At 38.3% G+C, this 25791-nt stretch overlaps 2 protein-coding genes across 9 annotated transcripts in view; one reads left to right on the top strand and one right to left on the bottom strand.

Moving 5' to 3' along the window:
• Positions 1–2861: 2861 nt before the first annotated feature.
• MLANA (melan-A) lies at positions 2862–8247 on the top strand. Its single transcript, XM_075136626.1, has 4 exons — positions 2862–2935; positions 5551–5647; positions 7154–7255; positions 8176–8247. The coding sequence occupies exons 1-4, from the start codon at positions 2862–2864 to the stop codon at positions 8245–8247; spliced, it is 345 nt and encodes a 114-aa protein (XP_074992727.1).
• Positions 8248–15019: 6772 nt separating this feature from the next.
• Positions 15020–25791, bottom strand: part of BRD10 (bromodomain containing 10) — a 56646-nt gene continuing 45874 nt past the window's right edge. For 7 of the 8 annotated variants that reach the window (XM_075136616.1, XM_075136617.1, XM_075136618.1 and 4 more), the window contains one exon: positions 20308–24507. In XM_075136616.1, the coding sequence (XP_074992717.1) occupies positions 20894–24507 (3614 nt within the window). In that variant the 3' untranslated portion in view covers positions 20308–20893. Of the gene's footprint in view, positions 15626–20307; positions 24508–25791 lie in introns of those variants that run through there. The other variant, XM_075136622.1, reaches the window with a different exon arrangement.

The raw sequence follows: 25791 nt of genomic DNA, 5'->3' as shown, positions 1-25791 counted from the left end.
AGCATTGTGCAGATGACACCACAGATCCATGACAAAGTTGTTCTTTTTTTCCCTTCCTTGTTATACTATTAACAAGAGATTCATTCAGAACACAAAATACTCAATCAGTTGACATTTTGACCCCCACACTGCTTGAGGCAAGGAAGGGGCAGAGACTGGTTTTGGTATCACATGGATTTTCTGTATGTCTGTTTTGATTCTGACAAGAACAAACAGTACCCTTCAGTACCCTTCATCCTCTTCCAGCCGTGAAGCTTTTCTTCAGGAAAACACATGATTTGATAATGACCTCTACGACATTTTCAGAGTACTGCACAAGAGCTGGCATGTTGCTGGGGAACTTGACAGACTGTGGTAGCATACACTTACTGTTTTACACACATGGGTATCTACAGAAATTTTCCCTACATCTCCTTCACCTTTGAAACTCCCATTGAGTTCAACTGCGATAATATAAGACAAACACTGAACCACTTGGCCAAATAAGCAAGTTTATGCTCCTCACTAATGTTCATTCTTCTTCCTCCCTTTAATTCCTCAAAAAATGTGTTGTTTCAAATTTCAATGGGTCTAGCAGAAACAATTAGATCCTTCTGGTGTTATCACAGAATGGTTGAGGTTGGCAGGGACCTCTGGAGGTCTAACCACCTGCTCCAGCAGGGCTACCTAGAGCCGGTTGCCCAGGACCATGTCCAGATGGCTTTTGAATATCTCCAAGGATGGAGACTCCACAAGCTCTCTGGGCAACCTCTGCCAGGGCTCAGTCACCCTCAAAGTAAAAAAGAAGTGTTTCCCGATCTTCAGCTGGAGCCTCCTGTGTTTCAGTCTGTGCCCATTGCCTCTGGTCCTGTCACTGGGCAACACCATGGAAAAATATCCGAAGAAAGATGAGATTTTTACCACAATTAATTAGGCAAAACACACAAGCAGAAGAATGGTCTGGCTCTTCCCAGCCCTGCACTAGCTAAGAATATTGATTGTTAAGACTTTTCATCTGATTAGTTACTAAGGAAATGGATGTTGATCTCTTTCACTATCTGTTCTTTCCTATTCACTTTTGAGTCTGTCAGCCATTCTGAACCGCATTTAGAGACAGGTTCATAGCTTCAAAGATAAGCGAAGACTTCAAAGTTTTAAGTTTGAGTCCTTCAAACTTAAAACAAAGAATCTGTGGCAGGATAGAGAGGCCCAAATTAATGATTCATTGGGAGAAATGACCAGCAGAACACGGTTCTTATATCTTCTTTTTTTTTTTTGGCAGTAACCAACACTGCTGGACCATCACAGTACCCAGACCTCTGAATTAATCACAGACTGCCATTTCTTGCCTGGTGTTGTAAATGGAGTTACTGCAGCATGAGCACAGGCAATTCACACAAATCCACAGGAAACCAAGCTTCATTAGTTCTGCAGCCCATGGGACAGACTCTTTTTTTATTGCAGCATTTGCTTACCATTACAGAATTAAACTGTACTTCCCCTAATCTAAGACACTTCGATCATGGTATAAGAGCATCCATCTATGAGTTTTGCTCCATACTAGTTTCCGCAGTGTTACAATGGTGCAAATAGTGTGCATAAACAAAGCTATAGTTAAACAAATGCGAAAACTGTTTACACCAGCTCCCATTCAAAACATGTTTGAATTTAGAAGTAGTCTGCCCATTCTAGGAGCTTTTACTGATTAGGCAGGTGAAATGGTGTTGAGCCATTTCTCAGCGGGTATGTAATAAATGAATAAATAACAGATTTTTCAGCTGCTTATTAGAAGGGAAGGATGCAGACTGTAAGAAGAAAATGAAGAGTTGTCTCCTTGCCTCTTTCATGCTAATTAATGCATTCAGAAGCTGTACTGAAAGGAATTTAAACTCGTGATAGTCATAAGAGAACAGATCAAAGAAGAAAAAACCAGACCAAGTCAAGGAAAAGAAAGCTGTACATGCCTTTCAGTTAACAGAGAGAATACAGGTCTGAAGGAGGTAAGATTTGGGTTTTTTTATTCTACCCAACGTTTTCTGTGTTGCTTCAAAATTATGCTTCAGAAGAGGCTTGACTGTCTCTAAGTGAACTCTGAAAATATTTTGTTTCCTTCGCTAGAATTCTCTTCAGTGAAGTAATTGGATTTTACACTTTACCTGTCGAAGGTAGGTAGATTAGCTGGATACTATCAAGTAGGATCTGTTGTTGTGCTCTTTAAATGACAGGAACATGATTACTTGTGGATTTCTTCTTCACTATATTTGATCAATTAGATTTTTAACTGTTCAGACTGCTTTTAGCTGGATGATTCTTCCCTTAAGACTGGAAATTAAGATTACAATATAAATTCCCTACACATCTAAGTAGAGATTGTCAGCAAATACAAATTAGTATAACCATCTGAAAACCAACAGATCTCTGAGAATTTACGTTGATTGAAAACATGGCCCTTGAGCATTTACAGGGAATAACAGAATAACTTGTAAGGACAATATTAGTTTTTCTTCTTCTGAATAGTTTTTCTTGTCCAGGTAAATTGCCTTTCTTTCTATATTCCTGAGAGATTTTACTTCAGAAGCCTGCCATCACTTAGTACCTAAAGAGACCATGTCAAATTCTTCTCTGCGGCACTCAGGTGCAAATACCTTGATGTCAGTGGAGCTATTCAAATGTAACGGTTTTGGGTTTTGCCTTAAATTGGGACAGTAGCATATGTATAGGATCTACTCGATGCAGAAGATATCAGATTGTTGTGCCTCCCTAAAATGCTCCCATTAAAGGAAAAAAGTTGATAATATTATGCTTTAAAGATAACAAATGATTTATTGCACTGAGGCACTGTATTTCTATCCTGTAGGTTTGAGCGGGACCAAGCTCACAAAATGCCCAGAAGAAACCACCATCCAGATGGCAACTTTTTCAGAGGGAAAGGACACAGCTATCTTGCAGCAGAAGAGTAAGCATAAAGCAAAACCTATGTTAGCATGTAAGGCGGTGAAAAAAATTTACATTGAAAGAAATGTAAAAAATAGTATCAGAAAAAGTCACCGTTGTATGGTGAGTGGAGTGGAGTATAGGTGGAGTGCATTTTAGCTATCCTGTAGCTGTCTCTAATGTTTGTCATTGCAGAAACATAAAGAGCTCTCAAGGGTTAAGAAAAATCAGAATTGCAAAATTCAGGAATCTAGAGTTTGATCATACGATCACAAGTCATTAACCTTTATCATAAAATTACCAGGTTTATTGAGGCTTATTTAGAATTTTCTTTTGAGGCTGTTGCAAGGTGATCTTTACACTAAGTTTTATTTCCAGATCGACATACCTCTCTTCAGAACCTCAAAGGGACATTGTCTCACCCTAATGAATAATATAAGTGAAAACCCCAAAGAAATGGTAAAATACTATCAAAAAGCAAATGGAGACATCGATGCCGTACAAATGTGACTCTCAGTAAATTGTTTCTGGATGAGACTCTACTTAAGCAGAACTAATTCAAGCTAATACTTTATTAGTTTTGCCTTACAATAAAAGACGTTGTGTCTTGGATTACTAGAGACTCCATCCCATTGGTGATGTGTTATTACTTTAGACAAATATTTCCAATGTGCTTGGGATATCTGTATGTGGAATGTGCTTCTGGTATTGGTTTACTGGCCACCAAATTTGGTGACTTGTCCCCCTCCTCCCCATACTGCAAGATATTTGTTTCTCCATGTTCATCCTTGGGCAGAGAGAATAAACAAAGGGGAAGGTGATCTCATAGTCCTTCCACAGCAATTCAGTTCTCCAAAAGAGAGAGCTGGCTAGTCATGTCTCAGCATTTGAAACTAAGCATGCTCACCTCTAACTGCCGCGAATTCCAGTGGCTGCAATTGTAAGCAGTTTTTCTAGATACGCGAGGGAAAAGTGACTCTTCTTCCAGTACCAGAAGGAGCATTCAGGATATAAGCACAGATTACTAATATCACAGCTGCAACTTTAACTGGAATTGCAAGAAATTGCATACCCATTTTTAATACTAGCCTCTGAATAGGTAGGGAAGGAGTGAGATGGCAAATACGCAGTTAAAATCACCATCTCCAGAAATGACATACATTCTGTGGGGGATACAGGCTAATGGATGGCTAAAACTACAGAGCACATGAAAAGCAGAAAGCAGTCTCAAAATGCAGAAAAGTCAGCAGTTGCTTGGAGAAGTAGTCTATCCAAGTTCTAACTGTGCTGGGGACAGTAACAAAACCAGTGGAGCCATCTCGTAACTTTGAAGATCAGCGGCAACACAGCTGCACCAGGCAGCGAGTGAATGCCGTGAGCTGTATTCTTTTGTTAAACAGATCTCCAGCCAACACAAAGTCTTGAAGGGGCAGGAGCAACTTGCCAGATTCAGGTACTTGTGAAAAAGAAAATCCCTTTGGCTCCACAGGGCTTCATGCTTCCAACAGCACACAGGCAGTTCAGACAAAAAGACAGCCTGTTCTGCCACACGAATCTGCTTACATCTTCTTTCAGGCTTCTTAGGTCACAAGGAAACACTCCTTCATGAGACTCTGAGTCAGTGAAAATGGTAGCAAATAGATATAAAAGGTCTCTGGTAAGTCACATACGCCACTCCTCAGTCCCAATGGAAAAGCCTGGTGATAATTACTGTAGGGCAACTGGATATAAGATATATAAAAGTATGTTAGAATGAGTTTATTCTGACTCGTGGTCATTTTTTTTCTTGTCCTCTTCTCCCTTTAAGCCTTTCGCAGACTCTTCTGTTCCTAAGCAGGCAAAGAACAAAAAAATGGGGAGTGAATTCTGTATGTCTTAACAGTGGGGATATTAGCACAGGAGGAAGGGTTTTTGTGACTAGGAAACTTGCAATTACTTTGTCAGCTTGCTTTCTGGCAGATAGTGGAACTATGCTACTTCTCCCAAGTCCTCGGTGAGCAGTGGGAAGGATGTCTTACAGCACAGTTTGCAAAGCCTACGTTCCCCCAAATGACCCAGTGACACCAATGCTGTGCCTAGTATGTCACGGAACAAGAACTAAAGAATTATAGAGCCCTTTATGAATAATTCAAAGTTTCTCACTCGGGTTTTGAGGTTGCGTAGTGTTTTATGTATCCAAAAAATCCTTCTATCACCAGCAGTTGTTGCAGTATGATGCAATTAGGATACAATTCTCAGTACTTGCTGCCTAGAGAAATTTGGCGAATAAATATGAGCTGTGTCTCTGCAGGTGTGGCATTTAATTTATTTCACATTCTCTTCCAATATCGCAATGCTGTTTGCTGGATTTACAGGCAGGAACTTTTTTAGAAGCAGTAGTCACTGGTAGATTATTATCTTCGAAGCAATATATTCCTCATTTTTAAAATGCTTAAGAACTTGGCAGAAAATTTAACTGCCTAATCTACAGAGACTGGCTTAAGTTATTGATACTTTGTTTGTTTTCTGAGGTAAATTCTGCTCCGTGCCTTCCTCTGATAAAAGGATACTGATACAAACTTTTGCTCTAATCATTCTTGCTCCCAGAAGAATGCATCTAGTTCTGGTGTTAACTATTTTGTTTTGCTTTCCCAACAGAGCTCTGGGTATTGGACTCTTCATTCTGGTGCTGGCAATTTTACTTATCTTTGGCTGCTGGTATTACAAAAGACGTAGTGGCTATAAAAGTCTGCGGGTAAGCATGGCAACTCACTTTCTAGCATGCTATTATTTTGACAACATATTATCATCCTTTTCATTACATTACTGCAGAGAACATCTATTCTGTAATAGGACATCATTATCTCAGGCAATATATACACTGACATATACATGGGTAAAACCACACAAGATGAAACACACCTTGCCCTGAAGAACTTGCAAGTCAGGCAAAGGGGTAAGAGGAAGCAGAAGCATAAGGAGATGAAGCCAGTTGCCCAACTTTGCACAACATACCAGTGGAAAAACTGATCGCTAGGAAGCATTATATTTAATATTTACACAAAACCAAGATGTGTTCTGTGTATTTTCATTTAAATAAAAATAACATATTAACTACTTACCCCTAGATAAGGACAGATATGATTAGAGTAAATCTAGGAAGCAGAGAAGAAAAATAACTGTTAGAAGTAACTAAGTAAATATTATGTTCACGTATGGGTAATGCATGATTTTTTTGTATAAAAGTTGACTTGCAGTTTTAAGATTTACAAAAAAGCAGGGTAGGTTTCAGGTTTGCTTTCTAAACACTACTTCTAAAAAATACTACTTCGTGTCTTTTTAAAAAATATATTAAAAAGTTACAATCCTTCTCATAACATCTGTTGTTAGAAGTCTCAAAGATTTATCTTCGAAGTTCTGCGCTCTCTCCTATGAAAGGAGAGACTTTCACTTTAAAGTGAAAGCTTTATCCGATTATATGTTTACAGTAAATATCTTCTAGTTATCCTAATATTTTGAAAAAGATGTGACTATTCATCTTTTGAATTGAAAAACATACCTCTCATCTAAGTCAGCAAATCCATTTCCTTGCTGTTTCCGATAACTTTGTCCTGTTATCTTTCCAGTGATCTATCCAATACATATATCAACTTGCAGAATACATAAACCCTGAACTTTCATAGTGAAATGTTGTAAAGATAAGATAATACTAAAAAAAAATTTCAAAAAGCAAACCAGAATTCTTTCATGCCTGCTTTGCACATCACGGCAAAAAGCACAATCTTTTTAAATTCCTTCTCATTGCAGATTGCTGCTTTCTGGTTTTGAAAATCAAATTTTTGTTAGGCTTTTTGGCTAGGGGAGAACTGGTACAGAATGTATACAAAAGAAATGGTGGAAAAATGGAAAAGAAAAAGCTTGAAGATTAAAGAAAAAAATGGGTGGGATAAACAGGAGGAGGCATTCAGGTATGTGAGAAGGTGTCAGTTCCTGCAGCAGTCCTGGACCTAAAAAACGTGATCCTCGTTTTTCTGGCAATGTAATTGGATAATACAGGAGAAAGAGTATGTCTCAGCAGAGACAGCAGAAAGTGACAGGTATATTACCTCTCTTACTTGCTGGCATTGTGTCTGGCCCTAATCCCAGATTCTAATACATACTGTGAAAGGGCTGTCAAATATTAAATGGTACATAATTTGCTCCAACTTCACAGTCTCTTCTTCCTTTCAAATTCCCCGTATTTCTTTATGATCTGTCACAGAGCAAAAGCTCGAGTGTGGGCACAACACAAACCGTGGTAGGTGAGGGAACAATACTGGACTGCAAAATGGCTCTGCAGGAGTACAGAAACTTCAATTCTGTGGTAAGTTGCAACTCAAGGTTTCATTTACTTACAACATAGTAAGACATGGTGAGACAATCTTGGTAAACAGTCACTTGTCGATGATTTCTTTCTTGGGGTGTGCTCTCTAGATTGGGTCTATATTAACTTAAAAAGTAGTATTTTGCACAACTTTTACTGTGAAAAAGTTTTTAAAAATCTACTGTTAAGAATTCTTTTAAAAAATTCTCTTCTTTCACCTACCTTTATTCTTAAGTTGTATGATCATTATGTGATCTATTAGAATGATATAACACCTGAATGCTGAAATATACTGAATAAACAAACATCTCCCTGATAGATGTTCTGCCATTCTGACAAACAACAAATGACTGTGTCTGATATACTATACCCTGACAAGGATTATAAAACTTCAGGATTTTAGCTCCTCTAATCATTATGGAAAGATGAACATGCAAACCTATAATTTTAAGAAAAGTTAAAATATATATTTATCAATTAAGTTATGGGTGTGTTTAAACAGTTTTAGAAAAGGGAAAAGGCTAATTTACAACCAATTTTAAATATGCTGCCCAAATTGTTGACATTGGAAATAAGACAATGTACCTTCATCAAGACTCTTAAAGAAACTTTTCAATATTAGTCTGAATTCTCAATATAAAAAAACGTTTTCCTTTTTTTAAGAATTCCTGTCCTTACAGCACTGAAAATTCTGTTTGAATGAATTATACAAACAAAATTAATTTAATCTGATGCAAAACCAAAAAACGTATTAGCAAAAACTAACCTTAAAAAAAAAAAAGATATAATGAATGAGCTCAGCTATTTTAAACTGTAGTACCATATCTGATATGAAGGTAAACAGCTCGCTGCATCTTTAATGTCATTTTCTTGCACGTCAATTGTTTTTTCAATTTTCACACCCATTTTCCTTACCATAGGTACCTGATGCTCCACCAGCTTATGAAAAAATTGCTGCAGATCAGTCACCACCACCACCTTATTCACCATGATAACACGAAATCTTAAACTCTAAACGTACCAATTCAATTTCTTTATGCTCCCTCTTAATTTCCTGTACATGCTTAACTTTCTTAAAGCTAAAATCATAGAAAAAAAATCACATGCTTTCATTAGCAGTTGCTGAAAAATTATTCTGCTTAGTTTACAGAACTGGTTCTTGAAATGCCTCAATAAATCTGAATGTGCTTTTGTTTTAAGTTTTTCTCTTCCTGTGGTCAAATTAACACACTATACTCAAGTCTGGGCATCTTGCATTCTTCATAGATCTACCAAGGGTAAGTACATACCCTTGAGTATCAACCAGAGTAGAAAGTGTTGGCACCTTTGTTTTCATCTTCCCCACTTACTCTCCCTTTCTTTAAAAAAGAAATAAATAAACTATTCCCTAGAATGTAATGTAGAAGAATCTGTCATAAAATGGACAAAACCATTTGACTACATTTCCTGTTACAAAGACTAACAATTTTCCTTACCAGCAGTTCTACAGCAGTTCTAATATTAACCTGCAAAAAGTGACTATGTTTTACAAAGGGCTTTTACCTCACATCACTTGTTTATTTACCTGTAATGAAATAATTCCTCATAAAATACGATCCAGGTAACCTAGGAATTTCTGCTTAAGTCCATATTATTTTATACCGGTCAATGGTATGAAATGGGTATAATGAAAATCACCTTTAGTTTCCTTCTGGCAGTCTTGTGAAAAAGCAAAAGAACTTGGTAGATAGAGAGATTTACATGTCATCTATTTCTAACACGATGAAACAGTATGAGAAAATGTGTGAAGCCCACGTTCCCTGAAGAATACAGAAGACAGCAGACTCCAAGATGTTAATTTTTTCCAGGTTGCCAGAACACTACCAGTAACAGAAAACAAAGAATTGTGATACACATAAATTAGGCTACATACATTGGGCAGTTATTGTTTACTCAGCCTTTTTTGTTATTGTTTACTTGCCAGATTATTACTTAAGGTTATATGCAGATCAACAAATTTATACATAAGGCCTGATATCTCACAGCAGGAGGCAGCTAAAACTGTATAACATTCGTTAAAATGAAAAGTAGTTATAGAAGAAAACTATTTTCATAAAACAACTTTTAACTGCTATTAGTAAATAATCCAGTTCTTTGTCATTAAATATGCAAACACAAACACCTTAAAATAAAAAAAAGTTTTAAATACAAGGTAGATTTACTTGCCTAACATAAACTCCATATATGATGATAAGTAATAAGACATAGGTTTTTAGAAATGTTTCTTTTGTAATAAAAATGTTTATATAGATTAGTAAAATTAGATACTTGTTGGAAGGTAATAATTATCTGTAATTGCTGTGAAAGGTTATAATCAATATATCTTTTTTTATAAATGTGGTTGATATTTGTATTCAGAAATTTAGAAAGATACTTTAACCTCAAAAGTTGTCTTACATGTGTCATTTCCAATATACACCTTCAAGGAAAAGATTCTGTGGACTTGTTTAGTGATAGGAAGAAGAATAGACAGGAAAATATACAAAATGCCAGTTTATAGCTAGTAAGCACCAGAGATTGGCTGACTAAATTTTTTGCAGAACTGGTAAGCTAAAGCTTGAGGCTAATGAACTTTAGCAACTCTGTACTCTGCAACTCTCTACCCTGGGGCAACATCCTTTCAAAAGACCGTGTGGTGCTACGGTTGAATGGAACTGCAATACACATTCATGGCAGAGAAAAAAAGTAATTTCTGTAAAGATTAATTACTATAAAGAAGTGAAGTGCTTAGAGTTCAAAAAGTTTTACTTGATCCCACACATTTTTCAGTAGTATCAGCATTAAATATGTTACTAGCCATTTCAAAAGCTCATGAGGAAGTTAACACTGACTAAGTAGAAACATTAATTTATTTCCAGAACTATATAAGGCCAAGTGATTGGAACTGCTCAGCAGCCAGAGCTGGAACTATTGAACTTCCACACTGATTTATAGATACTTAAAGGACAGATAAGCCCTCTTGGAAACCTATCCTTAGTTTTCAGAAAGTCCTGCCATTTTTCCTCCCTGTGAAAGCAGTATTCCTTCTTCATACACACAGTTAGACAGTGGTCTCAGATTTTAATTAGAGCATGAAAATAAGAGCAAGACATAGAGGTTCATAGAGTACTACATTATATAGGTGGAAGCTTCACCACTCATACTAAACATCCTCACAAATTCCATTTTTCAAATCTTGCTCTGTACCCAACGAGGATAGACTGGAGAAGGTGGCTGCTGATCCATTAAAAACCACCAATACAGGATGGGTCAGAACTTGAAAGCAAGAGACCCGTAATTGCCAAAGTTGCATGCTGCAAGAACTTGCAATGTTATGTACTTTCTCTATTACACTCAATCACACTGCACCTTGACCAAAGACAAGCTAAAACTTTCTAGGATGTCTGTTCCCTTAAAAAGAAAGAGAAATGCATAGAAACTTCTCGACTACCACACATGGAGAATGTGGTATATAGAGTTCTCAAATTTCCACGAAAGGCTTTAGACAGTCATATGACCCCAGAGTAATAAATGGTCACCAAAATTTAGATTTATAATTTCTCTGGTATGGTCATGTATGTACAGGGAGGGTGTAAAAGTCAAAGATTTCCTGCTCCTCTTTTTTTTCTCTCTTTGCAGTCAGGCTGCAATCAAGTACCTTGTATTACAACTATAATTCTCAATAAACATGATCTTTGTGCTTTATTTTCTCCCACCAAATGAGCAAATGAAGAAACCCATGGGCAATTTGAGTTTTCCCCCAAGATGCTGATGAAGAGAGGTGGCTGGTCACAGCTGGAGAATGACGCTCTGCTTGCTACTGGTCTGCATTAAACTGCTTCCATCAGAGAAGTAAACACACTGTTACTAAAGCTTACCATCTGTACAAGAGGATCTTAGCAACATCTCTATAGCTATGCACGCAACCCTTATGGGGTACAATGAACAACTTGAAAACCAGGCCTTTCATTAATATAGTGTGGTTTTGTCAGATTGGTAAATTGTAATGGCAGTAGCAGTTGCATTTTCTGTGTTTGGATTCCTGGTATGATCCTGCTGGATCATCTACTTCCTAATGAGTTTACAAGCCTCAATGTAGCCTTAAAAGATTCCAGAATATTGGTCAGCCATCCCAGCCATTGCACAAAGGTAAAATGCAGCAGGTCCTGACGAGTGCAATCTTCCTGGCATACTGAACCATGTAGCAAAACACTCGCTGGGCCAAGAGCCATAGGGTATGTACCGCATACGTCAGAGAGCTATGATAAAAGAAAGTACCGAGGACTTTCGGCGGGAAGCACTTGGTTTCTTAGAGTCTCACCAGTCCAGTGTAACAGGACTGGCATATGCAGCTGGTTGCCAGGACAATCCAGTGACATTCGCCTCAGCAATCTCTGCTGGCTTAATAGCTGCTGCAGCTGGGATGTAGATAGAATATCTTGGCCTCAAGAACTGTATTAGTGTTAACCATATTGCTTGTAATTTTTCAATTAAATAAAACATTGCCAGCATATTTTGATTTATGTTTATATATAATATTGGTAAAATATCCATTACTTTATTGGTGTATGGCCATGTATTTATGTGACATAAGAGCACATTTTCTTCCCTTTAAAAGCAAACGTATTTTCACTTCTTATGTAAAGGAAAAGGTTAATGAGTTCCTCTGTGCTTTAGAGAAGTAGCATTTATTCATTTGTACTTTTTCTGTTGGCTATATATTAAACTGTGCAACAAAACCTAAAGACTGTTATGTGTCCACGACATTTCATTAAACGTATTTTGTTGCCCATTAGATCTGAAAAGTGCTTGAAAGTTTCCAGTGTTGTCTTTTGGCCACACATTTGCACTGAACTTTACATATAGTAATAAAGGTAAACTAGCAGCAGTATAAAGTTAAAAAAGCTAGCTACAGCTACTATCGACACACCCTATACATGCCAACAGCTAAAAACCAGCCCTTGTGCATTGTTTGGAATTGACCCTCTGTATTCTGCATCCTTACACAATCCTCCGATTTTCACTTTACTTCCTTTCCCCAGAAAATCCTTGGCTCAAAGGCAGCTTGGTTTCTAATAAACAGAAAGAACTATTACTTCCCTTGCTGCAAAAATCTAGCTCTTAGATGTTTTGTCCATCTTGGGCCAATGCAGAAGACCACATTTTTGGGGTACCAGTGTTCCTAAATGCCTTGCGCTCGTGGGAATATGAAGCACAGACTCTCGTCCATCTCATCCTCATCCACGGTGAACCATCTCTCACATTTACTTATCAAAAGAGAACCAGAGACTACTGGGCACTGTTTTACTAGGAAAAAAAGGGCAGAATGTAGAATCCACTGTGACAACACTATTGACACCTAAGCTACAAGCCACAGTTATTGCCTTCTCTTGTTCCCCCAGAAAACTCTTGCCATGTGATAGTGGTAAACTCCACTCTTGCTGGACTCACATGGGCCAAAACCTGAACAACGCTTGAGCAGCAGATGTGCCTTCACATTTCCAAACCATTTTAGTATAAACCTGTCCTGGTTCCAGCTGGGACAGGGCTAACTTTCTTCCCAGTAGCTTGGGGGTGTGCTGTGTTTTGGGTTCGGTGTGAAAGGAGCGTTGATGGCCCATTGATGCTTTGGCTGTTGCTGGGTGATGCTTGCACCGGGAGGGGCGAGCACAGCCGGGGTGGTGGACCCAGCTGGCCAATGGGGTATTCTGTACCATGTGACATCATGCTCAGTATAAAAACCAGGTGGGGGGGGGGGGGGCTCGCCCCCGTTCGTGACACGCGGTCTGCGGTCGGTGAGCGGTTGTGTTGCGCATTGCCTGCTTTGTGTGTTCTGTTATTGTTGTTGTTCTCATTGTTATTATTACTGTTCTACTTAGTTTTATTTCAATTATTAAACTGTTTTTATCTCAACCCGGGAGCTTTCCTACTTGTGCCCTCCCGATTCTCTCCCCCATCCCACCGCGGGGGGGTGACTGAGCGGCTGCGTGGAGTTTATTTTTGCTGGCTGGGGTTAAACCACGACAAAACCCAATCACATGTTTGGACCACATGCTTTATTTGCTTCTTCCCTTTGCTCCTGAGAGGTACACCACATAAGTCAAGTACAAATCAGTATAAGACAAGGAGTAATGGCCTAATATAAATACTTCAGTCTTTCAATACTGATTTTGTAAGGTCTTTTCATTTCTGCTAGCTTCCATTTCTGGATGGGAGAAACAGACTGCTTTGCTGCACATTCACTATGTTCTCTGCTTACACAGAAAAGCAGCCTGCCTTCTTCCCAGTTCTTTTTTGAATTTACCGTATCATCAGCTGCATTCTTGTAGCTATTAAGGAAAAGAACTGACTCATTTTTGTTGAAGAGTATTTTCTAAGAAAAAGGTCTAATCTTTCAATTTCTATCAGTTTGTCCTTTCCCATTTATCTTGGCAGAAGTAATTGATTTCTGTTTCTGCATACCATCACTTACATCCCAAGTAACTCTTTACTGACACTCAGGAGCAAAACAGTTGCCCCTTTTAGACACTGTTCAGTGTCTAAATCAGCAAATCACTGTCAGAGATTTGCTCTCTGCAGTTGTTTGCAGGAGGAAGTTTAGGCTTGTCATCTGGTAACCATATTCAGAAATATCTTGGAACTGCTTCAGAATTTGCAGTAAAACAACAAAATCATATGGTAAATGTGAATATTCCCTGAACATTAATCTCCCATAGAGGCATCTTTGCGAGGATTAAAAGATATCAGATACCTACCTTGTAATAAATTACTCCTATTTCTGTATCTCCAAAAATCTCTTCGTGAACATTTTTGGTGTCAAGACAGATTTAAGAAGCCTGTCTTTCTTACATTTGTCATCCTCAGGATATGCAGTTCACATGCTCTACACCTCTTGGTTTTTGGTCTCACCAACAGGAAGGACAACAACGATATTTCACAGTCAATTCCTTGTTCAAAACGTCTGCTTTTTAGCAGAGTTCATGCACCTCTCCTACCACTTCTTAAACTAGAGAAACAATTTTATGCTTTTATGTCCATTGGTTTTTCTGCTCTGCTTCTCTGAATTACTGCTCACCTTTTTCCAGTACCTGATTCTCTGGCTGAAAAATCTGTTCTTTCATGTCACAGGCAAGTCCAGCTGAGTTCACACAATTCTCCTAGAATTACTGTTGGAGGCTGTGTATACATACTGGGGAAAATTAACTCATACTTGATCTATTTCTTGTTCTTTCCACTAAGCATTCTCTACTGGCCGCTGCAGTGAGAGAAATGCCCAGCCCAAAGTGCAGCTCATACAAGGACTGGGCTGCTGTACCAGCCATATCACTTGCATCCCCTGTGCCAAAGTAAGAAACTCACTTTCAAATATGGGCTGTTTTTTAACAAAAGGTGATGATTTTGCATCAATTTCTTAGGCCATGGAAGGAGGAAAACACTTTAGCACAGGCCTCCCTCACTTTTTGTGTTTGTCTATCACAGGTACTTCTAAGAGCACCTTGCAGAAAAGCACTCTACGGGCAAGAGCAGTATTTTGAAGGCATAACATGTAGTTGAACTGTAGAATACTGGCCAGAGAAGCCTCAAACGAACTATTGTAATTTTAGTATTGGCATGTTGCTAATATGAATTGACAAGGTTTTTTATAGATAATGTAAGCAATTCCTCCTCCCCAGTAGTTAAAATTGAATATAACACTAAAAATACCTGCTTTTTATACTGTGTAAATTGATTCCATCATAATTCCACTCTATCCTTATTATAACCAAGATACCCTGTAACTACATAATAATACCCAATCACTAATCCCTCTTTGATATTCTATTTTACTGCTGCACGTGAGTAAAAAAACAAGAAGTGAGGAATGGTTTTACACATACCATCATGTTATGTGGACAGGATGTAAATATATATGCTGGTACTAGGTGCCCATGACCTATAGATAGCCAAAATAGTCTGATCTTATACTTGTACATTTACTAGAAGGAATCAATATGAACTAATTAAAGAAGTGTATTGTCTTCTTTTTAAGACATCAATATTGACAAGCAAAGTTCTAAAGCCTGAAAACAATCACAAAAATCACAGTTACAGTGGTTCCTTTCCTATCCTGTTTTCCTGTGCTATTTTTTATAAATGCTACCTGTCAATGCCACTCACATTCTTGAAAACAATTTCATTTTCTGATTAATTTTTCTTCTTTGTAAAAAGCAAGAATAGGGGACAATAAAGCAGTAACCTAGTTGTCTAACCTTTAGTTATGGATGGGATGCTGGAAGAGGAGTCAGGGGACCAAGGATCCTGTTCCCAGTTCTTCTATGTTGCTACAAGAACTCTGTACTTCATTGTCTTCACCTGCAAAAGGTGGAAAATCGTATTTATGCACATTTTAATACACTTTCTGTGTAATAAACTTAATTTCAAGAAGTGTTATAAGCAATTAATTACATTTCCTTTACTTTGCTTTTACATACCATTTCCATTTAATGTGTTTAGTTCAGCTGAGATTGAAATAAAAGATATTGTAAGAACACCAACTTCCTGCAGAACTTCTGGACCAATAATATATGAAACAACAAAGTATCCTGGTTTCCAAGTTTACACCAGACATCCAGGTATGTCTATGGATCAGCAAACTCAGTATTTTGAGAAGAGACGACATGTTTATCAAGCCCTTAAAGTTTGTTTTATGCTACTGTAGTTTCAAGGAAAATATTTGAAATAGAACATAATCTGTGTCACATTTGCAAAAGTGGCCTCTTCAACAACTCAGAAATTTTTATTTGGGTGCCAACATGTATAAAATGATCATGCACCTAATACACAGACTTAAGCTTGTATCCTATGCACAAAACTAATGAGAGTTAAAAAATCATCATGTTCAAAATCACTACAGCAGTTTGTCCTTCTACATATCAAGAGAGCTAAAACAAACAAAAGTAGGAACTGTACAGAGAGAGTGCCAGACTTACACTGGTTTCAATAATCGGGTTTAAAGAGCGTGTCTTTACAGCCATGATATTCTGCAAGTGGTATAGTCCTATAGGATGAATTGAATTTATTTTGACACTGCTGTGTATTCGGTTTACAATTGATATTTCTATGAAAAAGTTAGTACAAGGCTAAATAATAGTCAGAAACCCACCCTAAAAATCTGAAATAATTATTATGAGAGGAAAATCATCATCACACTGCTGAATAGATTCATAGTGCTTTTAGAACACGCACTATTTTGATCCCACATCTCAAGGATATAGTAAAACTGAAAAAGGTACACACAGCAATGACAGTAACGGATTACTTCCATATAAGAAATAATTGAATTGACTATGTCTCTTTATTCTAGAACAGAGACAACCAACAAGGAAAGATCTACATAGGCCACATGAAAAAATGAATAAAGAGCAAAGGCTTATTGTATCTTACAATATAAATATTATTTGCATCAAATGAAACCAGCAGGTGCCAGATTCAGAAACAAACAGGAGATTTATGTACACACTGTGTGAAAAACTCTTTACCACAGGATGCTATGTATGGTAATAGTTTACATGTGTTCAAGAAGAATTCTAGAAAGGATTGGTCAATTTCATCAAGAAAAAGGGCTATTAAATTGAAAAAAAAAAATCACAGCTGCCTGAGGAAGACTCTGGCTCACAGATCAGTGGATACTAGAAGGGTATTCAGGCCTGTTATTATGCTCTTTTGGACTGCTACTGTTGACTGCTCCAAGAGACACGATGCTAGGACAGATGGACCTTTAGTCTGGTAACAGCATTACCAATCTTATTTTGAGTCAGTAAACTCACTTCAGGTGCATCTTACAGAGAACAGGCTACATGAATTTAAGTCTTCATGAGCACCTCCTGCTGTTCTTTTTGAAGGAAACAGCCTCATCATAACAAACATTCATGCTTTAACAAAAATGATAAATTTACTTTAAAATCAATTTGGGCTACTACAATTCTGCACTACCACAAAATATAAGCAAAACCAGCTATGAAACAAACTGTGATGAAGCTATGGAATCTCTTCAAATGCAAGCTTTTAGTAATTTTTTGACCTACTTACATAAGACAAATAAGTTTCTCTTAATTTAGTTACAGGAGAATTTTGCTTCACTTTTCGCATCACACTCTGCTATGTCACACAGTGAAATCAGAGTGGGTTTGAATGACTTGACTGTAACACACTTGCTTTGAACAGGTACTTCTATGACTCCTAATACTTGTGAAATTTAATTGCTTCTGGTATGGAAGAGGCAGAATCCCTAGAAGAAAATGGAAGCGCACACACACACATGGGTTTGAACAGTGAGGCAAAATGAATGTAATTTTCCATTCAAAGCAAAATTATTGTGCAGAATATGTCCATTTAGGTAAATATCAAAGATATAATCCAAAATGTTGAAAGTCATTAATAAATCCAAAGTTTTGTATATAATATAGTGTCTGAATATCAGTATATAATATCTGAAGGGGTCTAAAAGCAAGGCATTTTAGAAGCTCTGAAAAGTTGAACATGTTTTCTTCAAAGATCCATTATATATATCTGTTGATATGTGTAATTAAATGTCTTTTTAACTTCAAGTAAAGATGTAGGTAGTTTTGCTTTTTCATTGCATCTGTGAATGTAATGTACTTTTTTACAGTTCTTTTTGTGCTATAGGTAACACTATATATTTCGTACAGAGAACGAAAGATACCTCAGTGGCTACTTACTTGCATTTAAAAAAAAGTCTTACTCTGACCGACATTTATATTATTGGAGATGAGTGATGGGAAGAGGAATTTTATTCACAAAAATGACTAAAATTTGTTTTTACAAAATAATGAATCATGCAAACGCATTACACAGCGGTCTCAAGCCTTTCTTCAATAGGATCTGGAATGTGAACATGTGTCCAGTAGAGAATAAAAGCCCATGAAAATTCTAATCAAACGGAATCAAACTTTGCATGTTGCAAAGTTTATGCCTGCCAAATTACAAAATATTTATAAAACAATTATAAAATATTATTATACTAATTCAGAAAATTTCTAAGAAATCATTAAGGTAAGTAGCTTGAGTTCTGAGTTTCTCAATTAACCTTTTCTAACTTTTCTCTTTATTAGAATTAATTATAGCATAAATCTTTCTACTACATTAGCACACAGAAAAATGTCATGCAAGATATTTTTCTCCATCCAGGCCACTTGCAATAGTAGAACCTAGTCTTACGCTTTCCAAACAATGTAGATGTTCACTCTACAACAACCATAAATAAAAATTAAAAAGGAAAAAGTGTCATTGTAAGAGAAGAGAAATATCCAAGACAGACAGTCCCAAGATTCCACCAGTGAAATGGAAATAAAATGTGTTGCTGGTATATATTGTTTTAGAGTATGTAAAATGTTCCTGAAGACTGCCATTCTCTGCCATCTTCCTCTGTTGGAAAAGTCACCTGCAGCATTCAACTGCAAAATGCAGTCAGATTTAAAAAGCCTTAATATTGTAAACTCGGGCAGGCAGACACCACTTACTACTAGGTGTCTTCAAAATTGATTACATAACACCTTTAATGAGAAGTAGGAAAAGTGTGCCAGGTAGCTTTTTCTAAAATAAAAACAAACCTTCTCTCACCCCAAAACTGACAGCTTCCATCTTTCCGAGCCCTGAGATAAGATGGATATTGCTGATCCAGAAAGAGGCAATTTCCCAATTAAAATTTTTTGGTTAGTGCAGAAAGGGAAGGTACCTATGGAAGGCAAAAGCCTTTCTTCCCCCGACTTTCCCAGAACTCTAGTTAACTAGTTACCAGATTACTTTTCAGAACAATGTGAAGGGCAGCCAACACAGAGGGAGTAAACTGTGGTCTTATTCTTCCACCTAAGATCCAAACTGCCAAACTGTGTACAGCAAATGAGGAGGGGAAGGAGAAAACTTAACAGGATGAGGAGCAAAAGCTTAAGCTTTGTCTTGATGAAAATCAGTCTAAGAATGCTGCTTAAATACAGGTGTAAACTTTTATCCCCCTTTGAAGTCATAGCTATGAAAAAGGCAACTAACATTCATGAATTCTTTTGAAATCTTCCCTTCTAGTTTCTAAAAAAAATACCAACAAAAAAATCCCACACAAAGATGTTCAGCCTAAGACTGGATCTTCCAAGTAATTAAGAGAGAGTATGACTTCAGATTTTAAAATAGCACTTCTAAAATCATCATCTTCCATAAATAAGAGCTGCTAGATGGGCACCCTTTCTTTATATGCTAAGTCTCAAAAGATACCAGAAAACTTCTCTATTTCCATGAACACTGCAGCAGGCACCTGTGAACTCAGCTGATCCACACAAAATAACCCAAGGATTTTATCAGATCAAAAGCTGAACCTACGCCAACAAATATTGAATACACTGCATAAAAAGGGAAGGTTTATGTAACGTGTAAATTATTCCCACTCAAAGCACTAATAAGGCCTCCTTTAATACTGTGTGATGTTTTAGCACTATCCTTCCAGATAGACCAATTAAAAGCTAAAGAAAAACATACAGAAAGCATGACTGGTGAAAAAACTGGGTAGCGTGTCATCGCTAGACAGGAGATTAAAGAGTGACCTTGTTACAGTTACCAGATACGTGGAAATGCATACAAGGCTGTAAAAAAGAGAATAATGAACTGTTCAACAGATCTATGAGCTTTACGACAAAATGGTTGAAGAGCAACCAGTGTGACTTAGACTGGTGTCTGGGAAATCATTTCCAGCCTTACCACAACACTGGACTTTTTAGGCAATATAACCAAACATTTATTAAGAATGGATGAAGTATGGGTTATCCCGCCCTGTATCAGGAAGATCAACAAGATGGCCTTCCTTTCAACTCCTATGAAATCACGTGAAATGTAAACCACAAGGAAGAGCAGAAGACATCAAATAATTTCATTCTACTATATTCCAAAAGCTGAGATGCATCTGCATTAAGTAGGAAGATGTATATATATGTATTCTGCCATGGTGTAATAGATATACAGATTTTTAAACTATTGCCAACACAAAGCAGTACAGCAACTTGATTTATTATATGCAGATTCTTCTGCATTGTTGCTAAACAGTACACTGGTCCAAAGTTACTAAAATACTTAAAAAACTATACATTATGTAAACAAAACATAAATAAGACAGCATAGTTCTTTGTACATATAGTTTAGTACAGATTGTTAGGAATTAATGAATATGTACAATTCTATACCATAGACTGCATTTTTACAATGCATAAATATTTTTTTTTACAGAAACAAATCAAAAATAAATTTGACAAATAAAAAGGAGATACATACTGTCACAAACACACTGGCAAACAGTGTAAGATGGAACATGTGCAAAAGGCTAGATTTCTCCAAACTAAAATGTTTAACGAACTCATTGGTCACTTCTGACCTTTTTACTAAAGAACTCTGAAAACTTCTGGCAAACTAAATAAATTTTTCTTCCTCCTAAGCCCCACCAGTAAACAGGAAAGAACTGTAATCTTAAGTAATTTTTAGTAAATCAACTGTTTCAAACAATGTAAGAAATTATTCAATAGTTACAACTTCCAAAGTCAGAAGAATGCCCCAAAATTCCAAAGTGGCTCATCTGCGGTAAATTCAGGATGCAGCTTTGTCAGGTTTATCAAGGCAAGATGACTGAGATGCAGGGAAGACAGCAGTAGCATTTCTGCTTGTGGACACAACAGGAGGCAGTGATGAAGACAGGCAAGAAACTTTTGATGCTGGAGTATTTATAGCATTCAGAATGGCTCCCTCTGGACTGACCAACAGTTTTTTGATAGAGGTGTCTAAGTGAAACACTGAAGTGTTGCTTGGTAAATGAGAGTTTGGAGGATGAACAGCAGAAACCACAGAAGATGTAGCTACAACATTAACAGGAGATTTTATCACTGAAGACACAGACAACGTTGCTGCAGACAGTGGAGTATATGAGCTAGCTGGAGTAGTAAATATCTGGGGTGTTGCATGTACAATGGGTAAAGCATCTGCAGACCCAAAAGAGTTCACAATTTTTGTAGAGCTTTTCAAAGGATGTTTTGATATTTGCCAACTTAATGAATTACTTGGTGCTAGTATGATTTTTGAGGTTATTGGATTAACAATTGGTACACCTTGAGCCTCTTGACCATGGTTAATAGTTAGAGGAGGAGTCTGTTTTGTATTACAAGAGAGAAGAAGAACATGGCTGCCAGCTCCAAGGCCTTGTGGTGGAACAACAAAACGAGTACCATTAATCATTATCTGAGTTCCAGGTGCCAAAGGCATACAGGTGTTAATGACTATTTTCTGTTGAATGCAAGGTTCATTCAACTGATCTCCTACCTTGCTTCTTACAGTTGGGGAAGCTGCAGACATCTGAACAGTAGAAGCACACGTGTACGCATGACTTTGCTTCTCTGTACTGGGAGGCACCTGCTGGCATTGTAGGGAAGAAAAACTGGGAAAACTAATGACTTTACCTGTATTTGGTGATGGAGGGGGCAACACACTCTGAGGTTTGTGAATACTTGCATTACTTGGCATTGCAGCTGAAACTCCTGATGATTGAAGCTGAAGCAGTGCGGGCAACTGGCTTTTTGGTACTGGAGGAGAAGCTGGAACTGCTGCCAACTGAGGAACTGTATGCAACACTTTATGGGGGGCGGCTACAGATCCAGGCAAGCTAATGACTGGAAATTGCAAAGCAGATGCTAAGTTTGAAGGAGATACTGTTGGTTGTGTTGTTGAAATCAGCACAGATGAAGCAAGATGTCCTGTCTTCACAGTTGATATACCCACAGCATTTCCAATATTTGATGTACACAGTCGATTACCTAGGATTGGCCTTATTCTTGAGGGATCATTTCCACCAATCAAGACAGTAGGCTGTGTCCCAGAAGAAGTCGCACCTGATGTTACTGAAACAGATTCTACGCATGCATTTGCTGTTGTTACTGTAAAGGCATTTTCAGCTTTTGTTGCAATGCATACAGATTCATTAACTGACACAGCACTTTGACTCACAAAGCTTGGAACAGGAACTAAAGTACTACTACTTGTCAAAGATAGTGCCAAGCCCATGCTCTTTTTGTCTTCTTCCTTAGAAATGGCAGAGTGCAATATATTAACTGGTTGAGCCTGTTGTGCATTGCCTTTAGTATTTACAATGGTTTGACCTATATTTAGTCCAATTTTCACATCTTTTACTTGAGCAATAGTTGGCGATGAATTTATTCTTATTGGTGCTCCTACTGTAGATGGGATCAGAACCAACTGTGGTTGCTCTGTGGCACTAACAAAGGTTTTGCTTAGGGAAGAAGCAAGGTTATGTTTCAATGACCCTGCAACTAGATTAGTGGTTGATGGGCCATTGGCAATTTGTGTGTTAATGAAAACCAACTTCTGAGCATTAACACCAGTGGATGCTGGAGCGGGTATAATACTGACTCCTGATGCTCCACAGGGTGATAAAATTGGATTTGTGACTAATGTAAGTTTCTGGACTGGAGTACCACTGATTAAATCTCCATTTGTTGCTGAATTAGACTCAGATTGTGTAACAGGATTTGTTTTAGCTTTAGTATCACCTTGTTGCTGCACAGAAGAATTTGGAGTTATGACAGTGTTATTTTGTCCAATGCTAGTGACACTAACAGGACTGTTTGGAGTTGCTGACATCAAATTGCTAGCTAATGAAATGGAGGATAAAGAAGGAGAGGACACATAGCAGGAGTTCTCTATTCCTTGACTCAAAGTACCCCCAACAGCAGGATGCTGTAATGCGAATTTGGTATTTTTCTCCATTGCCTGGGTAAAATCAGCTGGGAAGGCTGGAATGTTAACAGAAGCAGCTGTTGAGGAGGCAAATCCAGAAAGAGATGATTGTCCAATATGTGGGAGACCAGACATGGCTGTTGCTACAGATGGAAGAGTAGAGCATGATAATGCTGTGGTTTTTGGCACAAGAAAGGCCTGAAGTTGAGGTGCATAAGTGAAAACGGAACTGGAAGAGAAACTACTAGGTGAAATCTGGTCTGGGTTTGTTCGCACTTGAACAATTCCTGTGTTTCCACCTCGTGTGGTGACCAGAATAGATTGTGATTCTCTTATACACACCGTCTTCAGCTCTTGCCTACTTTCAAAGGAGTCAGTTGTCTGCTGTGATGCAAGACTATGACAGGCAGAAGCAGTGCTTATAGATCCACTTAATGCTGTCGCTGATATCAAAGACTGGTTAGCTGTGGAAAGAGCAGGTGAAGTCAAAGACACAGGGAATGTGGCAGTTGAAACTGTAGTCTTGATTTTGTCAGTTTCAGTTTGGCTCATTGTTGATGATAATAAGTTACCTGCTGAAGTTACAGCAGGCAATGGTTGTGTAGTGTTTATGGGACCACTCACTTGTGACAAGTGGGTAATATTCTTGTTAAAAATTGTACTAGGTGACTGAGTGGTGGCATTTGCAGGGCCTGTTACCAGAACAGGTGTTAAAGACACACTGACATTTGATATTTCTCGTGAAGTTGTACAGTGCAGCTCAGATGATTTTTGTTGAAGTGACTGAATGTCCTTGGACACAATTTTTCCTTCCTTCTGCTGAACAACAAAATTCTTAGGTAAAACAAGAACTTGTTGCATGACTTTTTCTCCAGTTTTAGGGTCAATCACAGGTTGCATTTGAATTTTCACAGAGCTGTTGTGAATATCTATTGGTATACAGTGGCCATTTGGCATTTTGTATACCATTTGTAAAGGAGCCTTTGAACTGGTCTGACAGGGCAATGCTAAAGGTGATAAAACTGTCTTTTCAGAAGTAGATATATTTATGCCTGGGGGAGGTGACACTTGATTTGTTAAGGTCACTTTGTTCCCAGTATTCTTGGCAAGCAAGGCCTGGATAGGTTTGGTCCCTTTCAGAAAGTTTGATACTGATGTTGCAGGTTCTGTCAAGGAAAACGATTCTAGAGTTGACCCTTCAAATTGTTTCAGCTCAGTCAAACAACTATCTGGCTGCATGCTACTTTCTGAACTCTGGACCACAAGCTCATTAGTGCTCAGCTTAGCTTTCTTCCTTGGTGAAAGCTCATTAGTGCTTTGATCCAGACAACTATTTTGCTTGGACTGTCGTTTAACACATTTGGGCAGTGTCTTCTGTATTTCTTTAGAAGTTGATTCTTTTTTCAGAATTCTGTTTTTTCCTGCCGATAAATTCATCTCTAATAGTTTCATTTCACCTGCAAGGATATTAAAACAAAAACTATGTTTTACAAGTTTGCAACTGATATTGTATATAACAATTTTACAGTGTCTAGCTGAAGGCAAAATACTAGTTTGCAAGTGTAAAGATACGTAGAAGGAGAATGTTTGCTTCTTTAAGGGCATCTGGTCAAGGACCTTTTTCCATGGAAAAAGGGGGTAATAACGAAAGGATGAAGTCATAAACAAGAACATACAGGGACACAAACCTGACCAGCATGACAGACAGTGAGGAAAACCAAACCTGGTCATTCACACTAATTGATGAAGGCATGTGAGAGTGTGAGCACGTTTATTCCAGCAAGGTTATCTCATCAAGGACCCGGGTAATTGGGAAACTGAAGGAAAAAGGGAGAAGCAAAAAAAAAAAACCACAGACACAGATCTAACAAAACAAACATGGAGATAACAAGAAACAACCTCACCTATCACACCAATTCATGGGCTATCAAGAAACTGTAGGTGCCCCTTCCAGGAAGATCAACCTGGACTTTGCAACTGATATGATTGTAAACCAGGGGAGATCCTGGACACTGGGCTGGGAGGTGTGAGAGAACCCATAGAGCTATACAAACCCACGAAGGGATGTGCAGAGGAAGGGAAAGCTGCACGGACAGAGCAGGAAGTCACAGCCTGAGTGCCTGGTGCTGGCTGCTGGAGGGTGAGTGTCTATCTTCCCCAAATCCAGTGTGCGTGGGGGCAGTGTGTGTGTTTTCACTGGCAAACTTCAAGCCAGACTAGCCAGTGAGCAGGGGAGCCTGGGGTCTGGGCTGGCGTATCAGGTGGACTTTTGGGTGTGGGATGCCTGTGGGACAAGGGTGTGAGTGCCACGTTTCATACTGAGCATCGAGCTGGACCTGCCAGCAAGCAGGGGACACATGAAGTGCATAGGAGGGCCCAGGATGCAGGCAGGGGTGCTGGGTGGACAGAGGGGCCGTGCACTGAGGTTTTGGCAAGGTTTTGCCAGAGCGGAGCCTCTGTGAGGAGACGCCAGGAGATGCCTCTGTGAGGAGATGCCAGGAGATCCCTGTGCCAGACACAGCTGGCTCCAAAACAAATCCACTGCAGGACATGGCTGAGCCTGTCAGCCAAGCTGGTGATGCCTCATGAAAAATGCTGCACAAAAGAGTGTGACAGAGAGGAGTGAGGAAAAAAAAGTAGGAGAAACAACGCTGTAGACACCAAGGTCAGTGAAGAAGGAGGGGAAAGAGGTGCTCCAAGCACTGGAATGGATTCCCCTGCAACCTGTGAAGACCATGGTG

The sequence above is a fragment of the Calonectris borealis genome, chromosome Z (assembly GCF_964195595.1).
Source record: "Calonectris borealis chromosome Z, bCalBor7.hap1.2, whole genome shotgun sequence".
Classification (NCBI taxonomy): domain Eukaryota; kingdom Metazoa; phylum Chordata; class Aves; order Procellariiformes; family Procellariidae; genus Calonectris; species Calonectris borealis.
The sequence above is the reverse complement of the archived record's forward strand: the minus strand, read 5'-3'. Positions and strand labels throughout refer to the sequence as shown.

What these genes read in the sequence shown, in the direction of transcription:
- MLANA (XM_075136626.1), top strand. Translation starts at nt 2,862, where the DNA reads ATGCCCAGAAGAAACCACCATCCAGATGGCAACTTTTTCAGAGGGAAA. An exon ending in AGCTATCTTGCAGCAGAAGA is followed by an intron (nt 2,936 to 5,550) that starts GTAAGCATAAAG and finishes CTTTCCCAACAG; the next exon opens with AGCTCTGGGTATTGGACTCT. An exon ending in GTGGCTATAAAAGTCTGCGG is followed by an intron (nt 5,648 to 7,153) that starts GTAAGCATGGCA and finishes GATCTGTCACAG; the next exon opens with AGCAAAAGCTCGAGTGTGGG.